At 41.4% G+C, this 19,689-nt stretch overlaps 1 protein-coding gene and 1 long non-coding RNA gene across 8 annotated transcripts in view; one reads left to right on the plus strand and one right to left on the minus strand.

Annotated features, from left to right (window-relative positions):
* Positions 1–4,033: 4,033 nt before the first annotated feature.
* On the minus strand, positions 4,034–6,308 carry LOC125183139 (uncharacterized). 2 transcript variants are annotated; one of them, XR_010826249.1, is made up of 4 exons: positions 5,732–6,308; positions 5,490–5,562; positions 4,781–4,976; positions 4,034–4,477 (listed from the first exon to the last, which is right to left on the minus strand). It is a non-coding gene; the product is annotated as an uncharacterized lncRNA (long non-coding RNA). The 2 variants fall into 2 exon arrangements; XR_007164376.2 differs by lacking the exon at positions 5,732–6,308 and having other exon boundaries at positions 4,035–4,477; positions 5,490–5,625.
* A 2,145-nt stretch (positions 6,309–8,453) lies between these two features.
* The window catches only part of AP1S2 (adaptor related protein complex 1 subunit sigma 2), a 30,008-nt gene continuing 18,772 nt past the window's right edge, over positions 8,454–19,689 (plus strand). For 4 of the 6 annotated variants that reach the window (XR_007164372.2, XR_007164374.2, XM_048066710.2 and 1 more), the window contains exons 1-4: positions 8,454–8,601; positions 9,616–9,794; positions 16,990–17,098; positions 18,046–18,183. Coding sequence is in view for 4 of the 6 variants with exons in the window: in XM_048066710.2 (XP_047922667.1) it covers positions 9,616–9,794; positions 16,990–17,098; positions 18,046–18,183 (426 nt within the window). In the remaining 2 variants the exon portion in view is untranslated. The other 2 variants (XM_066981579.1, XM_066981580.1) reach the window with 2 other exon arrangements.

Below are 19,689 nucleotides of genomic sequence, written 5' to 3' on the forward strand. Positions count from 1 at the left end.
GCTTAATTTCTTCAGACTCTTTAGCTGCCTGGGGCTGATTTCACTACACTCTTCTTTGGTACCCCTCCATGCAAATTATTCATGACTGAGCAGAGAGGAAGGATGCCTGATTCTGATTATTCAGTGGCAAAACAAGCTGTAAAACCACAAATTCTTCATGGCAGACTGGGAAGAGAGATGAATTATAAACGTTTTTTACATGAGTTCCTTTTGCAAATCTGAGCAAGTGGGACAAACCTGCTCTACTGACAGAAGTTAGAGATTTCATAGCGTTTAGGAGCCTCAAATAAAGCTCAGCTGTGCTTGGTGCTCTATAGAAATAAGAGCTGGAATTTTGAAAGTCTGATCTTTACTTTTGGTCTTACATTGGGGTTGATTGTATTACAGAAAACTTCACAGCAGCTCTGGAATACTCCATTCAATGCATCCTCTCCCACACATGCTTCCTCTCTGACTTGCAATCATAAAGTATCTTGACAGTTGCTTACTGGCAAAAAAAATATTATGAAAATTGTACTAAAAATCAGCTTTTGGTACTTCTTCAGGCACCTACCACAACAAATAAATGTTACTTCTTGACTGTTGCTATCATTTTGCACCATAGTGCCCCAGGGAAGTAAATGCTGCTGACTCTCAGATCTGGTTTCCTTCCTGATAATTTTGTGCCTGCAACAAGCAGTGCCCCAAAAGTTAAAAGTGCTCAAAGAGAAACTCACATTTTTGGGGCAACTGTTTAAAAATGATGATGATGAAAGGAAGGAATTCTTGATAGCCAGATTTTCCTATTAGATTGTCACTTTCTGACAAGTGGTAGTTAAGTTTTACAACATGATTTTACAACTCCTCTAGCACATCGAGGGTGGCTGTGCACACTTTAGACTTTTTTTTTTTGATGTTCTGCATTGTGTTATTATGTCTTATTGAACATGACTTCTAAATAGATTTGTTAGATATAATATAGTAGAAACCTATCTTGATTAATTTTTAAAAAAAGTTTAAGTATTCCTTTCCCACTAGAGAACTAGATCAAATATGAGCATAGCTGTATTATTTTGCACAAACTAATGATCTTTTTTGCTTCCAGATGACTGCAATGCTTATGAAAGCTGCCAGAATGGATTAAAATCATTCATGAATTTGTAATACGGGTCTTAGGTTCCACACAGCAAGTATTTTGCAGCAGAAAGGATGCATTGCCAAAGGATTCATCCTTGTTAATAGCACACTCTGCAGTTTTGAAACACTGGCCTTTCAGACTTGAGCAAACGACTGAATCTCCTTCTAGCTTTGTTCCACTAATGACCCACTAGAACAGGGCAGAATCCTAAAGTCAGAGACTAAGTGGGGTCTTCTTACGGGACATGCTTCCAGCTATATTTGATATGCTACTGCATAGATGGAAATAAAAAGAGAAGCTTGCACTTGAGGAACAAAGTGTTCAAGGAAAAATGAGGAGCTACTCAATTATCTTGCAGTAATTTGTAACAAAAAGTAAGATTGGTATTGATGGAGTGTGGGTGGAAATGTGTGCATATACGTGTGGAAGCACCAGAAGCAGAACATGCAGTAAAAACACAGGTATGCAAATGAAGAGAAGGAACAAACAGACATAAAACATCAGGCAAGAAAATCAAGTCCAGAGACATAAAATACCCAGATAAGACATATCAAATTTGTGAAGGCAAAAGACCCCAAGCATCATCTTTTTTTAAAAAACAAAAACAAGTCCAAAATCAATTCAAGTTTCCAATCAAGAAGAAACTCAGAGGAACAATGAGGGCCTAACAAACAGCTTCCTTGTCCTGTGTGTGATCACACATGGGACCCTGGCTAGACCATTTGGACAGATTTATTTTGGTGCTTCTGGGTATGGGGATTCGAGAATGTAAATAGGCACAGTCAACTGTTTACAGAGGTTTTTTTTATAAAGCCACATCCCCCTTCTATAAGATCTCACAGTGAGCTTTATTACACTTGTTCCCTATGCCCTTTAGTTTTTCAGAATCCCTCGAAACCTAGAGACCCCAGGTACACACCCCCTGGCAAAGACGTTTACTGCAATGGCTGTTCAGCAGCCCTAAGGTAGGACAAATGTGGCACCGCAAGGATAGGCTTTAGTGACAGAGGGAGTCTAGACAGCTTGATGAACCATAATCCATGTGGATAAAATTTCCTCACATGCGGACACAGCCAGCACAAAATCTATGCATCGTTTAAATCCTTCTTGAGCCTTCAAAATATGGAAGTAAATGGTTTACAGGCCTTCAGCTGCCCTGGTTCCATACTCTTTACACAGTTCAGCCAAAAAGAAAACGGCAATAAACGAAGGCCTTACGGTGTATGCCGTCCCCTTGTGTTACTGGCAAGAACTAGGCAGATCATGCAATATATTTTCTTCAGAAAGATGGAGGAAGTTGAACTGAGTTACCCAAAAGGATTTGAAATGAAAGCTTAGTGTAATACTGTAGGATCAGTGTGGTAGCTTGGAAGACTTAGGAGTCTGATTATAACATGGAACATTTTAGGTTTGGGTTACCATTTCAGATTCATACTAGTTTCCAAGTTTCCCTGAAAAGTTTCTATCTGCTGCATAATTAGGACATAGACTGTGCAACCATGTATCTTCTGTCCTGGTTATAGAAATCAGCATGCCAATCTGGGAACATCAGAAGCCAGCAACTGGACCATCTCCTCCGTGCAAAACACAGCATCTTTTGAGCTATATCGGACCAGGTTCCCTGCAGAATAGGATCAAGAGGCCTCGTGGGATTGTCAGCTGGGTGTGTCTCACAGGGAGGACGGAGGAGGACATACATGCCTAAATGAGGGCTTGAGAGGATTTAGGGTGATCAAAGAGTGCTCAGAAAACCCACATGCTGCATTTTATACGCCAGAGCACTGCTCTGATATATAAAAGAAATTCCTCATCACGGGCAAAACTGAGCAGCTCCGCACAAGGCTGCCCAAGTACTTCTTCATCTGAGGGGATGGATCCAGTAAGTACTTACTGCTTAACCTGCAGCATCAGCCACTTCACAAACTGCAGTCGCAGCTGCTGCTTTCTTAGGAGTGCCAGAGGATGAGCAAGATGTATGTGAGGTGCTTTATTCAATGATTCCTTAAAGTACAGTACTGACACAGCCTTAGAAATCCTCCTCGCTTTCCTTTTCTCCCTCTCCCTCCCTCCCAAGCAAGCACTCTGTGAGGCTGAAAAGCCAGGTTTCCTTGTGCACTTGCTTTTGAAAACACTCAGTTCTTTGCTGCACTGTGGCACCGTTTGTACCAGTGGAGCAGGAAAGGGCATTAAGAGTTGCGACAATTTCTTCATAAATCTCTGTGGAGCAGCTCATTTCTTCTTCATTCCTCTGCACACTGCTCCAATATAAACATTGAAACAAGAAAGATAAGAGCATCACACAAGTAAAGAGAACCCTGCTGCTCACTAGCCCAACGCACAAAATGCTGCCAGCTGGCTTGGTGCTGCCGCATTCAGATGGCTGCTGTGCCTCGCGCGAGGCTCAGGCTGAGGAACGTGGTAAGCAAGGGGAAGCCCCGGCTGACTGGCAGCTACCACATTCCCGTACCCGAATATGCAGAAAGGAGGTATTTTCAGAAGTAGGTATTTATTTTCCAAGGGAAATTATACGTGTAAGCCATGATATAGGTTCTGTAATTCACAGAACTGGCCAAAAGACCAATGCCTCAGCTTCAAACCAGCTGTGAAAAGTCAACTTCGGGAATGAACACCCCTGATGCTCTATTTGTGGCTGTGCCTATCCCACATGAGGCCTGACACTCATGTTCCTGAGGGAGAGGCATATACAACTGTTGGAAACCAATCATATTTAACAGGATTTCAATGACCTGTAACACCTACCCTGAAAAAACAGGCAGGTAGGGGTTCCAGGTAGGATCTGATGACTTAGTAGCATCTAGCAATCAGGCCCCTGGTTTGCAATAAATAGTATTTCATCAAGACAGAGAGCTCCACGTTAAAAAAAAAAAAAAAAAGAGCATGGCAATGAAAACTGTCATTTACGATCTCATGTATACTTACTTTGGCTCCACTGAGATTAAGTGTTCTGCATGAATCAGAGTGGTACATGATAGTCTAGCCAATGCTCAGACAGTACATCAGGGAAGAGAATTGCATATAATAATGCAACATCCTGTTTGGAGGCTTAAGAGGCAAAAATCTAGCAGTAATCACTTCCAAGGCTAGTAACTCAGTTCTTATTGCCTTCATAATGACTCCACGATTATTCAGTCAATGAAAATGGAGTCTGATATTGTGCATCAAGAAGATAAATTAACAATAAAATGAGTCTCACTGATACATCCACTGACTACTTTAATGGAGACCTGCAAAGATACAGTATGCACTTTTAAAGTACGCTGCCTCTGCTTTAGGAAGGTGAAGACAGTGGAAAGGTAGGCTGAAGTAAAGTCCTTCTTTACCAAATATTGGGTGGCATTTCTGGGGGGAAAAAAAAAAAAAAAAACATTAAAATTTAATAAACGAGTTTTCCATTAGAATTAATAAACAGTTTGTTTTTCAAAAGCCTCTCAGTTTACCCATCATTTTGTGTAACAAAGAAAACACAACAAAATGTTATTAGGGGCTTTAGTCTTGGCACTGAAACAGTGCATGAAGTGCCAAATGCCAAGATGTCGGCCTCAATAACATTCGTACAAGACCCATATTCCAGACAAAACTACTACATTCTAATTAATTAAAAAAAAAAAAAAATCAAAACCCAAGAACTGACATAAACCATACCAGGGAAAGTCAAGCAAATTTAATCTTATTTTGTGTAAGCTTCCTTCCTCCCGCCCTCCCTGCTTCTCTTCCCAGCTCCAGGCAGTTCTCTTCTGTGTCTGTAGCCATGCTGGAAATAATCTTGGGAGAAGCTCTTGGCGGGGACCCCAAATGCCTTATGGTCAATGGACATATCCCCTGAAGACTTGCCTTACATCTGAAATGGAGTACAAAGGATTTTATAACTATAGCAGTTAAAAAAAAAACAAAAAACAAAACAAAAAAAACACAAAAACAACATCCACTAATAAAACAGGAGGTTATCATTCACGGCTTAGAGATCAAAATTCTGAGTTCGTTCTTTAAAATCTGTCTTGTTAAAGCTGGCTGTAAGGCAATAAACAAAGGCTAATGAACAGAAGACTCAGTGTCATGTCTAAAATTAGACTGCATGACATTTGCATTGTCATGGGTTTGTGGAATACACGGAGGCTATTGTATTATTGTTTTAAGCATCATATGCATCTTTATCAATTTGCTAATTACAGCTGGTTTAGTATATTGCTAGTTCAATAGGTAAGCGACAGGATAATTTCTTACAGGAACAAACAATGGAGTAGGTATAAAGAGGGGTAATTAGTACAAACCACAACACTGGGAAAAAAAATGCAAAGAGAACGTCATCTGAAGTTCCCGAAAGAAACAGCACAAACAGAAAGGAGAGCATTACCTCTTCTTGTCACTGCCCTCCTGCCAGAGGTACTGGATCCCGAGACTGGCTCACTCAGTTGTTTTCTCCTCACCTGTACAGCCAAAATAAGCCTCGTTGGCAATTCCCTGCTGCAACAGCGAGAGGTAGCACAAGCACTTATGGCAGCACAGGAAAAGAGATGGGAGCATGGAAGTGGGAATGGGAAGAGGGGGTGGGAGAAGCTGGGATTCAGATCATCTGAAACTGCCATGGAATCACACCTTAAATTGCTTAAAATAAGCAGGCTCGCTTTGAGAGAAATGAGTTAAAGGATGATCACACAAGTGGCAATACCATGCAGGCTTGAGAACATTGCATCCTCCGTCTGAAACAGTGATGAGGAGGCAGGAACAGGCTGAGGAGGACAAATTTCAGCTGAAATTGACAGGGCTGGACACTGCTCCCACCACGCCTGACATACTACTGGTTGGTCACGCATGCACATCACCTGAAACTGCATGTAGCAGAGAGATTCCGACCAGGAGGGGATTTAACTCAGAAAATCCAGGTTAAAGCCTGTAGAAATCCAGTCACGTAACAGACAGGAGGGAGAAATACCGGAGAAAAATGCACTTGTATCATTGGATGAAACCATAAAAATGAACAGGAAATCTAACAAAAACTGAAAAAGGTGACACAGGATCCAGAAAGAATCAGAGTTTTTAAGACTTTGTTTTTACAGCACCAAAATACATCTATTTCTTGAATCATCTATGTAGTCCGGCTGAATTTCACTAACAAAGCATTTGCAGAATGTGTGCTTTCATCTGTACGCAGAAATATTTCACCGAGCTAGGAAGCAACAAATCAAAATACAGGTCTGGAGTGACTACTTCAGAAATTCATTTCTGAGCTCTCATTACTATAATGATGTTAATACACTGGAAGTAGCCAAGATGAAGAGAAACACAAGCTGGTTGCTGGCTTAAATAACGATTTTGATGATCTAGAAACACTTGAAGCATGTATGCACTCCTAATGGAGAATTCATGGAATACAGGATGCTAAATTCAAGGACAGATAGCAAAGTGCAGGTTAGGAAAGAGACACTTAAGAATGCTTACTGAACAAAAGGGTGCTCGAGACCACGAAATCGCCTCAAAAGGAACAAGCAGAGCTGCACAATTACTGAGGACAAATTAATACACAGAGCAGAACGATACCACACCAGTGAAATGGTAGGTTCTGTGAGCTACCAAATCCACATGCATCTGTCCTTGCACTTGACGGAAGGCAAGTTCAAATGAGAACAGGATGCTTGCTAAGTCAAAATTAAACAGGATGAGAATGAGCACCTCCAATTGTAATTCCCACTTCCTAAGAGACATTGCAACTGCCTTTTCCACCCAGTTTGGTTTCATGCGTGCCTCGTTCTCCCTGGTATCACTTTTCTCTTACAGCTCTAACATATATTGTAAAATGGTAAAGTAATGTATCTGCAGTTTTCCTCAAGTACAATTGATTATAGCATTCCCTGAAATGCCAGAAAACTGGCTTTCCTGACTACCCACATTTCTACACAAAAGCACTTCCAGCACTGGTTTCTGCTGCCGCAGCTGTTTTGTAGCCAGAAGAATAGATTTTTTTTTTTTTTAAAGCGTCAATAATAAAAAGTAATAAAAGCACAACACATCCCAAAGCAATTGGAGCGGCTCCTACCAGAAAGGTGCAGAGGGGAGCATGCTTTCTCCCTTGCTGTCAATCAGCGTGTTATGCCACTAAACAACCACCTGGTAGAAATAACCTTTTCTGACTACTTCCATCCTTAATGTTGGTGGTGGGGTGGAAGAGTGAATGGTGAATTCAGAGAATCATTAAGGTTGGAAGAGACCTCCAAGCTCACCTGGTCCAACCATCCCCCTGCCACCAGTATCACCCACCAAACCACATCCCCAAGCACCACGTCCAGCCTCTCCTTGAACACCCCCAGGGACAGTGACGCCACCACCTCCCTGGGCAACCTGCTCCAACACCTGACTACTCCTTCTGAGAAGAAATGTCTGCTAACTTATAACCTAATCCTAGAAGATTCTTTTTTTTAAGGTGTTCCAATTTTGGCCTGAAGAGATGCTTCTCTGCATTTCTTTCAGAGTGTGTTTACACCATGGAATTTTAGCCCACCTTCATCAGAACTGAGAAGAAAAGAACATACACACACACAAAAAATCCCTGCAAATAAAAAAAAAAAATACAGGTTTAGCTGTTTTAATGCACAATTCGTAAAAATTATCCTCTGCCAAACTCCCCACCCAAAAAAAAACCAAACTGTGACTAATCCAGGATATCTAATTAGCGAATTTAATCAAGGTGACTTTGGGGAAAAAAAGGCGTTATGAGGAGAAAAAAAGAAGGGGCAGAGCGGCGGCGCAGCCCCCTGCGGGTAACGGTCGCCCTGCCGCCGGGTAACGGTCGCCTTGCGGCGCGCTCCGCCCCGCCCCGCCCCGCGCGCCTCTGCTCCCCCCCGCCACGCGGGGCACGCACGTGCTAGGGGAAACACGGCGCTGCGCATGCGCGCCCCATCCGCACCCCCCCCCCTCCTCCTCCCCCCCCCATAGGAGCCCCCGGGGCCGGGGAGGCGGAGCCTCTGTCTCCGGGCGGCTGATTGACTGATGTCACCACCCCGGCGCCGTGCCTCGCCGTCCCATTGGCGGCTGGCGAACCGCTATCCGCACCGCGCCCTCTGATTGGCTGTTGCCCCGCCGGCCGCTGCCCTATCCTAACGCGGGCCGCGCGAGGCGGGGATCCTTAACACCGCCCCCTCCCACCTCCGCCGCCAGCTCCGCCCCCTCCCTCCCATTGGCCATGACGGACCCCTCCGATTGGATGGCGGCGAGCTCCCCCTTACCCCCCCCCAACCTTAGCGCGCATGCTCCGAGCCGGTAAAGTTTCCTTCTGCTCCCCCCCCGCGGGGCCCCGCCCCTGCCCGGGCAGGGAGGGGCGGGGCGGGGCGGCCGTAGGGGTGCGCGCGCGCGGGTGCCCCCTCGCCTCAGTGCCGCTCGGCAGCCGCGGCGGCAGCAGCAGCAGTGCTGCCTCCTCCTCCTCGTCGTCGTCCTCCTCCTCCTCCTCCTCCTCCTCCCGTCCCCGGGGCACGGTGAGCACCGCCGCGTCCGCGGGCACGGCTCGCTGAGCCCCGGGACCCCCCCTCCCCCCCCATCACCTCACATCTCCACAGGGCAGCGACCGTTAACGGCTGCCCCCCCTCCGTTGGGACGCGGCGGCTGCGAGGTGGGGGGGGAGCCGGGGCCGGGAGGGCGGCTGAGGGGGGCTGCGAGGGCTCGGCACCCAGGACTAGCCTCTCTTTTTTTCTTTTTTTAATTTATTTTATTTTATCATTATTTTTCCCGTCGTGTTCCGCGGCTGCCCGGGAAACTTCCTCAGCCCGGTTCTCAACTTGGAGCAGAAAGGAGGAAAGGAAAAAAAAAAAAAAAACCCATCCGTTTCCTTTGGTGTTGCGGCCGCCGGGAAGCCCAGCCGGCAAGTTGCTCTTAAAATATAATTGCAACATCACTCCGTGAGAGGAAGCGAGCCCTGGAACATAGGACCGCAGGGAAAACGCTTAATCTCGGCTCCTTTTGTGTAACGCGAGGCGAGGCAAGGCTCTGCTGTGCCACAGGACGCTCCGCTGGGAGGTTTAATGCCTCTTAAAGTATTCTGAGGCTTTTCGGAGAGATCTTAAGTGCAAATTGCTCCTGCTGCAAGGCTCTAAGACGGTGAATTGAGAAGGAGGTTGGGTGTTGGACGAGGTGGTTGTGTCGTTTTTTAGTTATTTTTCTGTCGTAAATTCATATGCAACCGTACCGAGGCTGGCTGGGCGCAGTTTGTCAGGATTTTGGGTGTATTCGCTGCCTGGCGGCTCTGACTTGTGTTTCTGAAACTTGTGCGTGCTTTCTACTATCTTTGCTTTGACTGACCTTGCTCAGCTGAATCCTTTGTGTTATTGGTACTCTCAAATCTTGTGTAACATCTGCCACCGCTGTAGAAATGCATAATCGAGATAGCCATCCAAAAGCTTATCTTGCTTCCTGCTTGGTTTTCCTCATAGGTATCTAATCTTAAACTAAGAGACTGAGATTAATCCTTTTTTTTCCCCCTTCTAATTCAACAGATGCAGTTTATGTTGCTTTTTAGTCGCCAGGGGAAGCTGAGACTCCAGAAGTGGTATGTCCCGTTATCTGACAAAGAGAAGAAGAAAATCACAAGGGAACTTGTTCAAACAGTATTAGCCCGCAAACCGAAAATGTGCAGCTTCCTGGAGTGGAGAGACCTGAAGATTGTCTACAAAAGGTTATTCTTTCTCACTAACCTTGTAATTACCATATGTCACAAACAGTGTAATAAGTGAGAACATAATGATGGTTGACTTTTTTTAATTTATCTTTTTTTCTTCCCTCTACTGGCTATGGAGGAGACTGACTTTTCCTTTGAATCTAATTTGATAGCCAAGTAGGAATCATTCATGTGTAGAAAGTCATTCATGCGTTTCGAAATGTGCTGAAGAGATGAGGTTCCCTTCTACTTTCATAAGGAGTGGTGGGTTTTAGTTCTCTGCTTAGATGCCTACAATAAATAAATGCATGCAAATAGGAAGCATGTAAGATGTAATAAGTAATAAATACTAAATTTCATAAACATTTACCTCAGGCAGTGGCTTCATAAACCACATGTAAATGTAACTTGCTTCTGAAAGCTCATAGAAATAAGGAAAGCATTCTATTGTTTCAGAGTACGTAGGGTTTTTTTTTTGCTATGAACACGCAAAGGTATTTCTCCTAACTTAAGAAATCATGACTAGCTCTTTTTTTGGTACAACCACTGTATAATTTTCTTTAGCAATAGTTTCCTGTCTCAATTGTTCAGTAACTTGCTAGAGTGTGTGGCAAGATTTTTTTTAGCTTTATTCTGATCTTTAGAATGTATTACAATGTAGAGGTGTAGAAATAATTTTCCCCACAAATAACAGTAATTATCATTGTGATTTGGGAGGCTACATCTCTTCCAGCTAAAGCTGGTGCTATTAAATGTCGAGTTAACTCCCTTCTCTAGTTATTTATAAACTTCAAAAGGTTTATGCATTCTTATTTTCTTTGAGGTGGTAAATAATTTCAATGCCTTACAATATTGTTGTGTTCTGTCAGTAGGAATGACAGAGAGAACTGGCACTGAAACTGAGAGTTTGACTCTCCTCCGATGTACCAATTGAGTAGAATAAAAAAGGAAGAGATGTTCTAAGTCCTGCTTTCATATGTACATCAGTGCATGTAGCATCATGCACATGAAAGCTACCAGTGTATCTGATGTGCGTAGCTCTCCAACATCAGGAGGAAAAACAATAAGGCTGTGCTTAAAGAAAACAATGGTTTTTTTTCTTCCTTCTGATATCTTACAAAACTTCTTCAACATACATGTAGACAAGCTTGCTCAAATGCTTTGTGTGTTCCAGTAAGCGATGATGCGTGCAAGTGTGCTTTCAGCTGGGCTTTTATGGGGCTAGATCAGAAAAATGGGGCATGAGTAGGCCAGTCTGTTCTACTCCTTGGCCGGTCTCTAACAGTGGTAGCTGTTCTGGTAGTCAGTTCATTCCAGTGCTATTCTCTCTCCTGGTCTCTTTACAATGGTCGTCAACTATTTGTCATGTCCTTTTCTGCTCAGGTAACTGGTGGAAATCTGTGTATGGCTTTTTGAGTTGCTGGCAGTTGTGGTGTTTTTGCATCTCAGTAACATGCGGTGGGGTCTGTGGTCAAGGAGAATACAGAAGTTGGCTGCTGTGTGTGTGTAGACTGCAGTCCATCTGCTAGACTGCTGGTGTGCACAGCTGACTGCAGTAGCTTTTTTCACTGCCTGCAAACCAATCTGGCACAGTTAGCCTATGAAATTGCTTAAGATTAGCTTGTATCAAGCTAATTAACATCTCAGTTTCTGTTCTACTTTGTTTTTTTGGCAGTTGCATTAGGCTAAAACATCACCAAAAGGACTGGGTGTAAGAGGTGATAGTTTAAAATCCTGTATCTGAAAACAGCAACTACTTTTAGGTTTTTGGGGGAAAGACTTCTTTCCAATCAACATACCATAATTAGTGTGTCAACTACTGTGATCCCTTTGAAAAGGCAGATCTGTTAGCTCAGAAGCAGATTATACCGAGAAGACAACTAAGATAGTCAAGGTCCAGTACTTCCTGAACAGTGGGTAGCTAAAAGAGCAAGACATCTAACAGAAGCTATGTGGTTTATGAAATTGCAGAAGGCGCTCACATTTGCTTGCAGACAAGACTCCTGCACGTCACTACTAAGGTCTGTTCTTGTCTGGTCTCTTATTGGGAAGGATCTCAACCTCCTGACTCAAATGTTTTTTAAATATTTTTTAAATAAAAGCTACAAATGTTTGTATTGCTGTTGTGCATGCTGTATGTACATACTGCTATTATGAGTCTGAAATTGCTGATTTGTGCTGTAATTGTTTATAGAGCATATTAACTGTCAACATTTCAGGTGTAAGAGAATTGACCTAGATATTGCAACTCAAAGAATGGTTGGCATTATTAGAAGCATACTCCAGGCTCTCATTGATGTACATTTTTGCAAGAATAAAACCAACTCAAATGCAAAATTGAAAAGCTGGTAGCTTTTGCTGCCTTCTGATATTTCACATTTGTCAAGAAAGCTGGACTACTTTGATTAGCCTCCTTAGTTCTGTGGTATTTCATCCTTATCATTCATATAAAATACTTTCTGGATGAAACTTCAAGGAAATAGAACTGTATGTCCTTAGAATCCATCTGAATATGTGATTACTTTTGTTCTCCTTAGTTTCATATATGTAGCATTGATATGATTGCAAAACTGGGTCAGTCATTGTTGCCTTATTTTGTCATTAGAGAAACAAATTCTTTAGAGATATCAAAATGCAGATGGTAAGGTGCCCTGTTTTTGACATAGCTCATGAATTGGGATGGATGTGTTCTGTAGCTCATTTGGAGGAGTTTTTCAGGCTGGTAGGCACCCAAAGACTGAAAAAGGATACGAAATTCTGACTCCAAAAGACAGAGTTTTGAAGTGACTTCCTGGGGGGGGGGGGAAAAAAGGGAATCTATTAACAATTGAGAGGGAGCTGTCTGCAGACAGCTGATTAGAAACTTAGCAAATACAATTCATGTTGCTCTTCCTTTTGTTGTTTTTTTGGCTAGTAGTATTGGAGCATACAATATTGGATAGTAGTTCGTGCAGCTTTCCCTTTTTGACAGAGAAATCATTGTTAAATGTTAAAAATTCTAAAATTTTTCTGAAAAAGGAACTTAAGATAGGTTATTTTTTTTCTTTTAAGATCTCAGCTATTCACTGCTTTAGCTTCTGGTGGTATTAGTTATTTTAATTGTGTAGTATATAGCACTCCAAATCAGAAATTGCAGAATAACTGATTTTGATGTAAATTTTTACTTGTTAGCTTGTTAGCATTTGGTATACCGAGGTTGTGGGACTTGGTTATTGTTGATAACCAGGGGAGGGGAGGGAGTTTTAAAAACTCTCCTTCTACCTTCCACCTCCAAAGAAAAGAGCCCATTCTGAAAGCAGTGTGCGTCTCCACTCAGTATTTGGATCCCATTGGTAGTCATGTGGCAAGTGCTAAGGGCCAGTAGTTGACCTGATCAGTATCGTTCCTTATGTGTATCTAACTGCCAGTTGTATCTGTTAAAAATGTAACCCCGGTGTTGAGCAGGTGTCTCTGTAAAACTGAATGTAATGATAATTAGGTACTGAAGTTTGGTTGTTTTAACCAGCTTAGGTTATCTGCACACTATTCTGGTTTTTGTGGTACTAGGAGGACCTCTGCATATATCCAGGCAGAAGCAGCAGCTTTATCTTACAGAGGATTACCAGTACCAAGATTTTGTTCATTTATAAACTACTGGGGGTTATAGCCTTGCTGAAATAAGAAACTGTGGAACAAATGCCTACTTTAGATAGCTTTATTACTGTTGTTTATTTCTGTATCCTAATTAAATAGTGACTGTTCTGCCTGTCCTAGAGTCTTTGAACTTATTAAAGAAACATGCAGCTCCTTTGAAGGAGGAACCAATCTGCCAAGGACAATTTTAATGGCTGCAGTTTTCACTGGGTCAGCTGTGATAACCTGTCACCAAGTCCCAAACTCTTGGGATGCCTGAAGTACCTGTGCCTCTGAAAGGCAGCGTGGTGGTGGCTTTGAGTTGAGCTCTGCTCTTTCTGAGCTCTGTAGGCTTTAGGTTTCTACACACACAACTTGCAAAGCAACTTAGATGCTGAAGGTCTTCAGGCTTGCAGCTTGACCTGGTGACAAACTGTCAGTGATGACTTTAAGCAGGTGTTCTCTCATCGCGTAGAAGACCATTGAATGGATAGGGTTTGCAAGTTGTGCTCTGCCCCCAGTGACCTGATCACTCAGCAGAATTGGTGAGCCTGGCTGTGGGCAGAGTTTAGGGGAGAATGTGGCTGAAGGATTACGTGCCGGTTGTGAGGCTTCTCGCTATTGGAGTAGTGCAGCTGCTGGAGGGAGGTTCATAAATTTCTTTCCTTCCACAAAAAAACCCCACACCTTTGTAAGGTCACATACCTGAAGGCATGAATTTTAGTGTTGCCTTTAGTTCCTTTTTTGCTCTATTTGTTATTGCATTCTTAGGTGATTTTTCCTAACTGTTCTTGGTCTCTCTGGAGCTGGTCCCCCTTTCTGACAAGCAGACAGTGTTTATCATAAAATATTTCCCTAACCGAGTGTAAACGGCTGATTTAGGGCTAAGGATCCTACGGGGTCGGAGGTGGGCTGGAGAACTCAAACTGCAGTAGGAATGACAATGGCAGAATGTTTCTTACAGGCTGGGCTGTGTTTGTATTTCATTATGGTGTGGTTTGTTTTATTTCAAGATTTTCCTCTTCACTGAACCTTTTAAGTGTTTTCTCTCAGGTTCATTAGTAAGAAACAACATTTCTGTAGGTTAAATAACTTTTCCAGCCTGACTACAGAAATTTACTCATCTTTGTATAGACACTCCATCTGCTCGAGACTATTTGTGGATGCTTTTCTGAAGCCATGGACTGCAGAGGGAAAAAATGACAACAAACTATTGCTGTTGATAATTTGGGTCTTAAGAAATGTATACCTTTGTTTCCCGTATCGACATGCCCTTTGCAATGATGGCTGATGTGTATAATCTTACACTGTCTGCAAAGTAGGCATAGTGAATCTGCACTTGGTTACTACTAGGAGGAAAAAAAAAAAGGAAAGAAAAAAAGTAATGTTCTCTGCATATAGGGATAGATACCTAGGCCTCCATTTTGTCTTATGACGAGTAGTTTTCATTTTTTGGTATTCCTTATCCAAGACTGCAGTTGGCAGAGCTTGAAAGTGTACTCTGCTTAATAGCTGCCAAATAAAGTCTTTCAAAAGTATGCTACATTTTCTTTTAAATGAGAACACTGAGAGCAGACAGCTTTCCTGGAAAGTGTTCTATGTTAGGTAAAATCTCTCTCCCTCTCTTCTGTTCTTGTACTTGCATAAAATAATTCTGAGTATCAAAAAAGACTCTTAAGTAATAGAGAAACACAAAAGGACTGTCCCGTGTGGATATGTTTCAAATATTTAAGTCAAATTTGATTTAAGTTTTACTGGTGTGTGATTCAACTTGTGTTTAAGCACTATGGGAATGGTTTACCTGTGCTTCATAATCAATTCTGCTCATCTGTATATGAAGGACATTTTGTTTAGATGTACTTGACTTAGGTGCTGGTAACCACCATAAATGTCAACTAATGTACAAAGCTCTCTTTTCTACAAGCAAATAGTCTAACTTGGCACTAGACTTAAGAATAAATAAACAAAAATCAGGAGGCTTGAAAACATTTTTTCATCATACTTTCTTCTTTCCTTTACTGTTTTTAAGCAGCTTTGTTTAAAGATGCCATATACAGATAGCATCTTGCAAGCTACTACAATGGCTGTAAATGTCCGTGAAGTATTAAAGTGAGGGACCAGCACAGCAGTGTAAAATCAAAAGAACTGTTCTCAGATAGGACTTCTGATGAGCTGACAAGTCACCATGGTAAAGAGATAAAAGAGCAAGGGAGTTAGTGTTGTGTGTTTCATTGGAGGTACCTTCCCTCTCTCTTCCACAGCCCTTCCCTATCCCCCAAGTCTGGTTTCATGATAGGGTGGAAAGAAGTGGTGGACAGTAGTTTTTTTATAACAGTTTAGAACTTTTGAATAAAAGTGTATCTGATCAGTTGTTCGTGATAAAGTCACAGTGATTTGAATCAACTAGAGCAGAGTGGGAGTGAGACTTTGAGCATCATCATGAATGATGCTAGCTAAGTGCTTGGGAGATATATTTCAACATACTACAAAAATTTTTTTGATTTCTAGAAAAAAAGTCAGTTTCTCTTAGGCCTTACAGAGTCCCAGATAATATGATAATGATAAAAACTTCTGTAATGTTACAAAGGCATATTCATTTCAGTGTGTGGGAAAAGAATGTGCATCTTAAACTTGGTGTTTACATCCTAATGACTTTTTTTAACAGGGTTGGCTACTCAGTGCTTAATGCTGCCAGTTCTCTCTAAATGGGCAAACAAAAGCAACTCCTGGTTCACATAAATTAGTGGCTACAACAGGTGTTACTTGAAATCTCGTTTCTGCCATGTGTATCCGTATGCCATATGGTTTTGGCACTTTACAAAAGAGCAAATGGGTTTTTCAGCTTTCACTCCCGTTTTGGTTTTGCCTCAGCTGTTTTTTAAAGTATGAATTAAACAACTGTGTGGTGTTGCATGGTAGAATTGGATAGTCTTTTTGTTAAAGTGGAACATAAGATCATATTCAAGGAAATGATTGCCTGTATTCCAAGGTGGAAGTGGATTGCTGGAAAATAGTTGATGGCCTCTCCTGACACCAGAACAGTTGGTAGTGATCGAGTTGTTGACTTAATAGTGCTTGGGGTATATGACATTAGTGTTAGTCCTAGAATTTTTTGGCATTAAATTCTCTAAAGACCAAATCCTAAATTGCTAGTTCCATTTATTTATCCCAGGGCATTTTAATTAGCTGTTATATGTGTAGCTTGTGTGCTATAACTTTAACATTTAATCTGTTGATTAGTATACCAGTGTTCGGATGTTACAGTTAGTAGAGAAAACATCTTGCCTCAAAACTCTGCCAGGAGGCCAGAGAATCAAATATATCTCCTTTTCCAAACACTAATGAGGCTAATTTAATTTCATCAGCTAAAAGATGATAAAAACTGAAGTCTTGCTTGACTCTGGGAGGCAGATCCCTTTGGGTCCGTGTGCATGTCTGTTGGTCTCCAAGCCATTTTTTGGTAGAGCTTGCGTGGCTATTCGTACAAACTAACAGCAGTGTAAAGTGAAGTTGAAGGACTAGTGAGAATTTAACACCTCTCAAGTGTATTCATTTTGCTCATCTTTTGCTAACATGAGTTGCTAACATTTTGTTCTTACAGATATGCAAGCCTCTATTTCTGCTGTGCTATTGAAGATCAGGACAACGAACTAATAACTCTAGAAATAATTCATCGTTACGTAGAACTTCTTGACAAGTATTTTGGAAGTGTGAGTTAAATTCTTTTTGGTTATTTTTTATGGATTCAGTCTCTTTATATTACATCACTGTTTTATTTCCACAGTGTTTTTCTTTAAAATACAATCAACTGGCTGTTTAAATGGTTTATCTAACAGTTTTTCTGTTGCTTGGTTAAACTAAACAGATAAGAGCCTATGTAACTGCTAAAATATAAAAATTAAATTATGATTTTGGAGAAGAACAGTTGCTAGTCCGGTGTTAATTGCCTATATTTATTTTATTTCTTAGTTTCATTTGTGGTCAGATAAAATCTTATGAATCCTTAGCTTTCTGTCCAGGCTTCCAGCTTCTCTTCTCCCTGGTGCTGCTCTTGTGTATATACTTTCCGCCATGCTCCAACAGATCTTACATCTGCTTTCAAATAAGGCAGTTGGTTGTGAGCTAGCAGGAGGGGGAAGAGAAGAAAAGACAAGGCATCTGCTTTCCCAGATACCAAAACCAAACAGAAGTAGTGTGCATTTGCGCTTAGGAACACTGCTGCTCATCCATCTAGCCCTCCTGACTAGGGCATGCACAGGATGAATAAGAAATTGTGACTGTTTCAAAACTTCTCTGTACAATTGCATGAGCTGCCTCTGGATAGTGCAGGGAAGAAGAGAACTGTAGTGGTGATCTTCTGCCTCATGAAAGACATGTCAGACTGACAGCTGTGAATCGAACTTTAACGATGAGAAGGCTTTTAAAAGAAGCTGCTTTAATCCTCTTTTTTTTAACTTGAGCAAAAAAAAAATAATTCCTTTTGGTCTGGAACTTCTTTTTTTTGTTGTTGTTGTTACTGTTGCCCAGTTTGAAAAGTTATAGCCTGAAGCTAACATCTTCATTTGGTGAAGCTGTGAGCAAGTTAAGTTTTGTGAGAGGACACCTCAAGAGGGTATATATACTTCCACTTTGCAGTAATGCTTGATGTTCTTTGTAGGTATGTGAACTTGATATCATCTTCAATTTTGAAAAAGCCTATTTTATTCTGGATGAGTTCCTTTTGGGAGGGGAAGTTCAGGAGACTTCCAAGAAAAATGTTCTCAAAGCCATTGAGCAGGCAGATCTTTTACAGGAGGTAAGCAAATTAAACTTCTCTGGCCAAAGTATGGGCATGCTAGACTGTGATTAGAAAAAGTTCCTGTTTAAGCTTGTAGACAGTGCTGTCGAGCATGCCTAGCATGTAGTGTCTGCTTAGTTGTTCTAATTGTGCAATACTACAACATTATCTGCTCTTCTCATCTTGTTTGGCATGAGTATATTGTAACCTACTGTGATCTTGTGTATGTAAGTGTCTGTTCTGTGTGTATACCTAGATGATTATAGATCGTGCAGCTTTAGTTTTGTTCACGTGTCTTTCATTCTTCTTATTAATCAGCACTTAGTTTTTTGTCATACCTGATGCATGTTCACTTCTTTACTGTTTCATTGCTGAAATCCAGAAGCTAGGCTCTCTCCTTTGAGACTCCTTCAGGTATAGTTCTTTAGATTCTAAAGACATGCTTTTCTGCTATAGGTTGCTTACTCTGGTTTCTAAGTTGGAAAAGCACTAATAGTACTGCCACAAAACCACACAGAATGAAGTGTACAAACATTTGTTTTTTCACTTTGAATGCCTTTGTTCATTACTAACTCTGATGAAAAATCTAGATTGCATTTTAGACTTTTTAGTTGGAAAGTATTTGATGGGGAGGGGTTCAATGGTGTAGAAAAAACTTGATAACATTTCCCTCTTGTTACTCAGTTCTGTGCTTTTCTTTGTAATTGCTGTAGTCTTGAGGTCAGCATTAAGGTTCTCGAATGTTTAAGTGAAATTCACAAAATTCTGGTAGGCTGAGAATATCATCAGTCTTGTGTGTGTCAGTGAAATGCATGGTTTAGCAGGGATGATGAGCCTTATTTTTTTTAAATGTACCGAGTTTCACTCCTGTATACGTTAGCTGCTCTGTTTTTACACTTAAGTGAACCTTTGGTTTGTTGATTTGTTCAGTCAGTTAACTGCTTAGTTCTGATGAGTGTTCTGTGTTCCATGTGATACTCCTTTGTTGATTGTGGTATTAATAGGATGCAGATGCACATCACATTCTATTCTTTTCCTTGTGATCGTGTTTGTAGTTCTTTCAGAGCACAGACAAATCCACAACACATTGAAGTTCTTGTCTGTCAGCAGCTAGTTAGTGTTATGATTAGGGTCAGCATTACACACAGATTAGATACTTTTTTTTAAAGGAGGAGATACTTGCATGTATTTTCTGCTTGTATTCTGAAGAAGTTTGTCAGTCTCTCCTTTACACTTGGAAGTAATTATCTTAACTGGAAGTCCTATTGCAGTTTACAAAGGGGAAAAATCTGTCCAGTTTCTCTTAAAACCTTATGCTGTTCTTTATATTAAAACGGATATAACAAATTAGTTCCCTATTCCAGTCTGTCTCCTGCAAATGCAGGTTTAATTTATATATTAGATGAAGTTATTGTATTCTCCTTGTCGTGGGATTTGAATTTAATTTTCACCATTTTTAAGGCTCTTCTAAAGCAAAAAATAGGGAATAATGACAGTCTTTCTAAACAGTTAGCATCCTCTTTT

The sequence above is a fragment of the Anser cygnoides genome, chromosome 1, assembly GCF_040182565.1.
Source record: "Anser cygnoides isolate HZ-2024a breed goose chromosome 1, Taihu_goose_T2T_genome, whole genome shotgun sequence".
Classification (NCBI taxonomy): domain Eukaryota; kingdom Metazoa; phylum Chordata; class Aves; order Anseriformes; family Anatidae; genus Anser; species Anser cygnoides.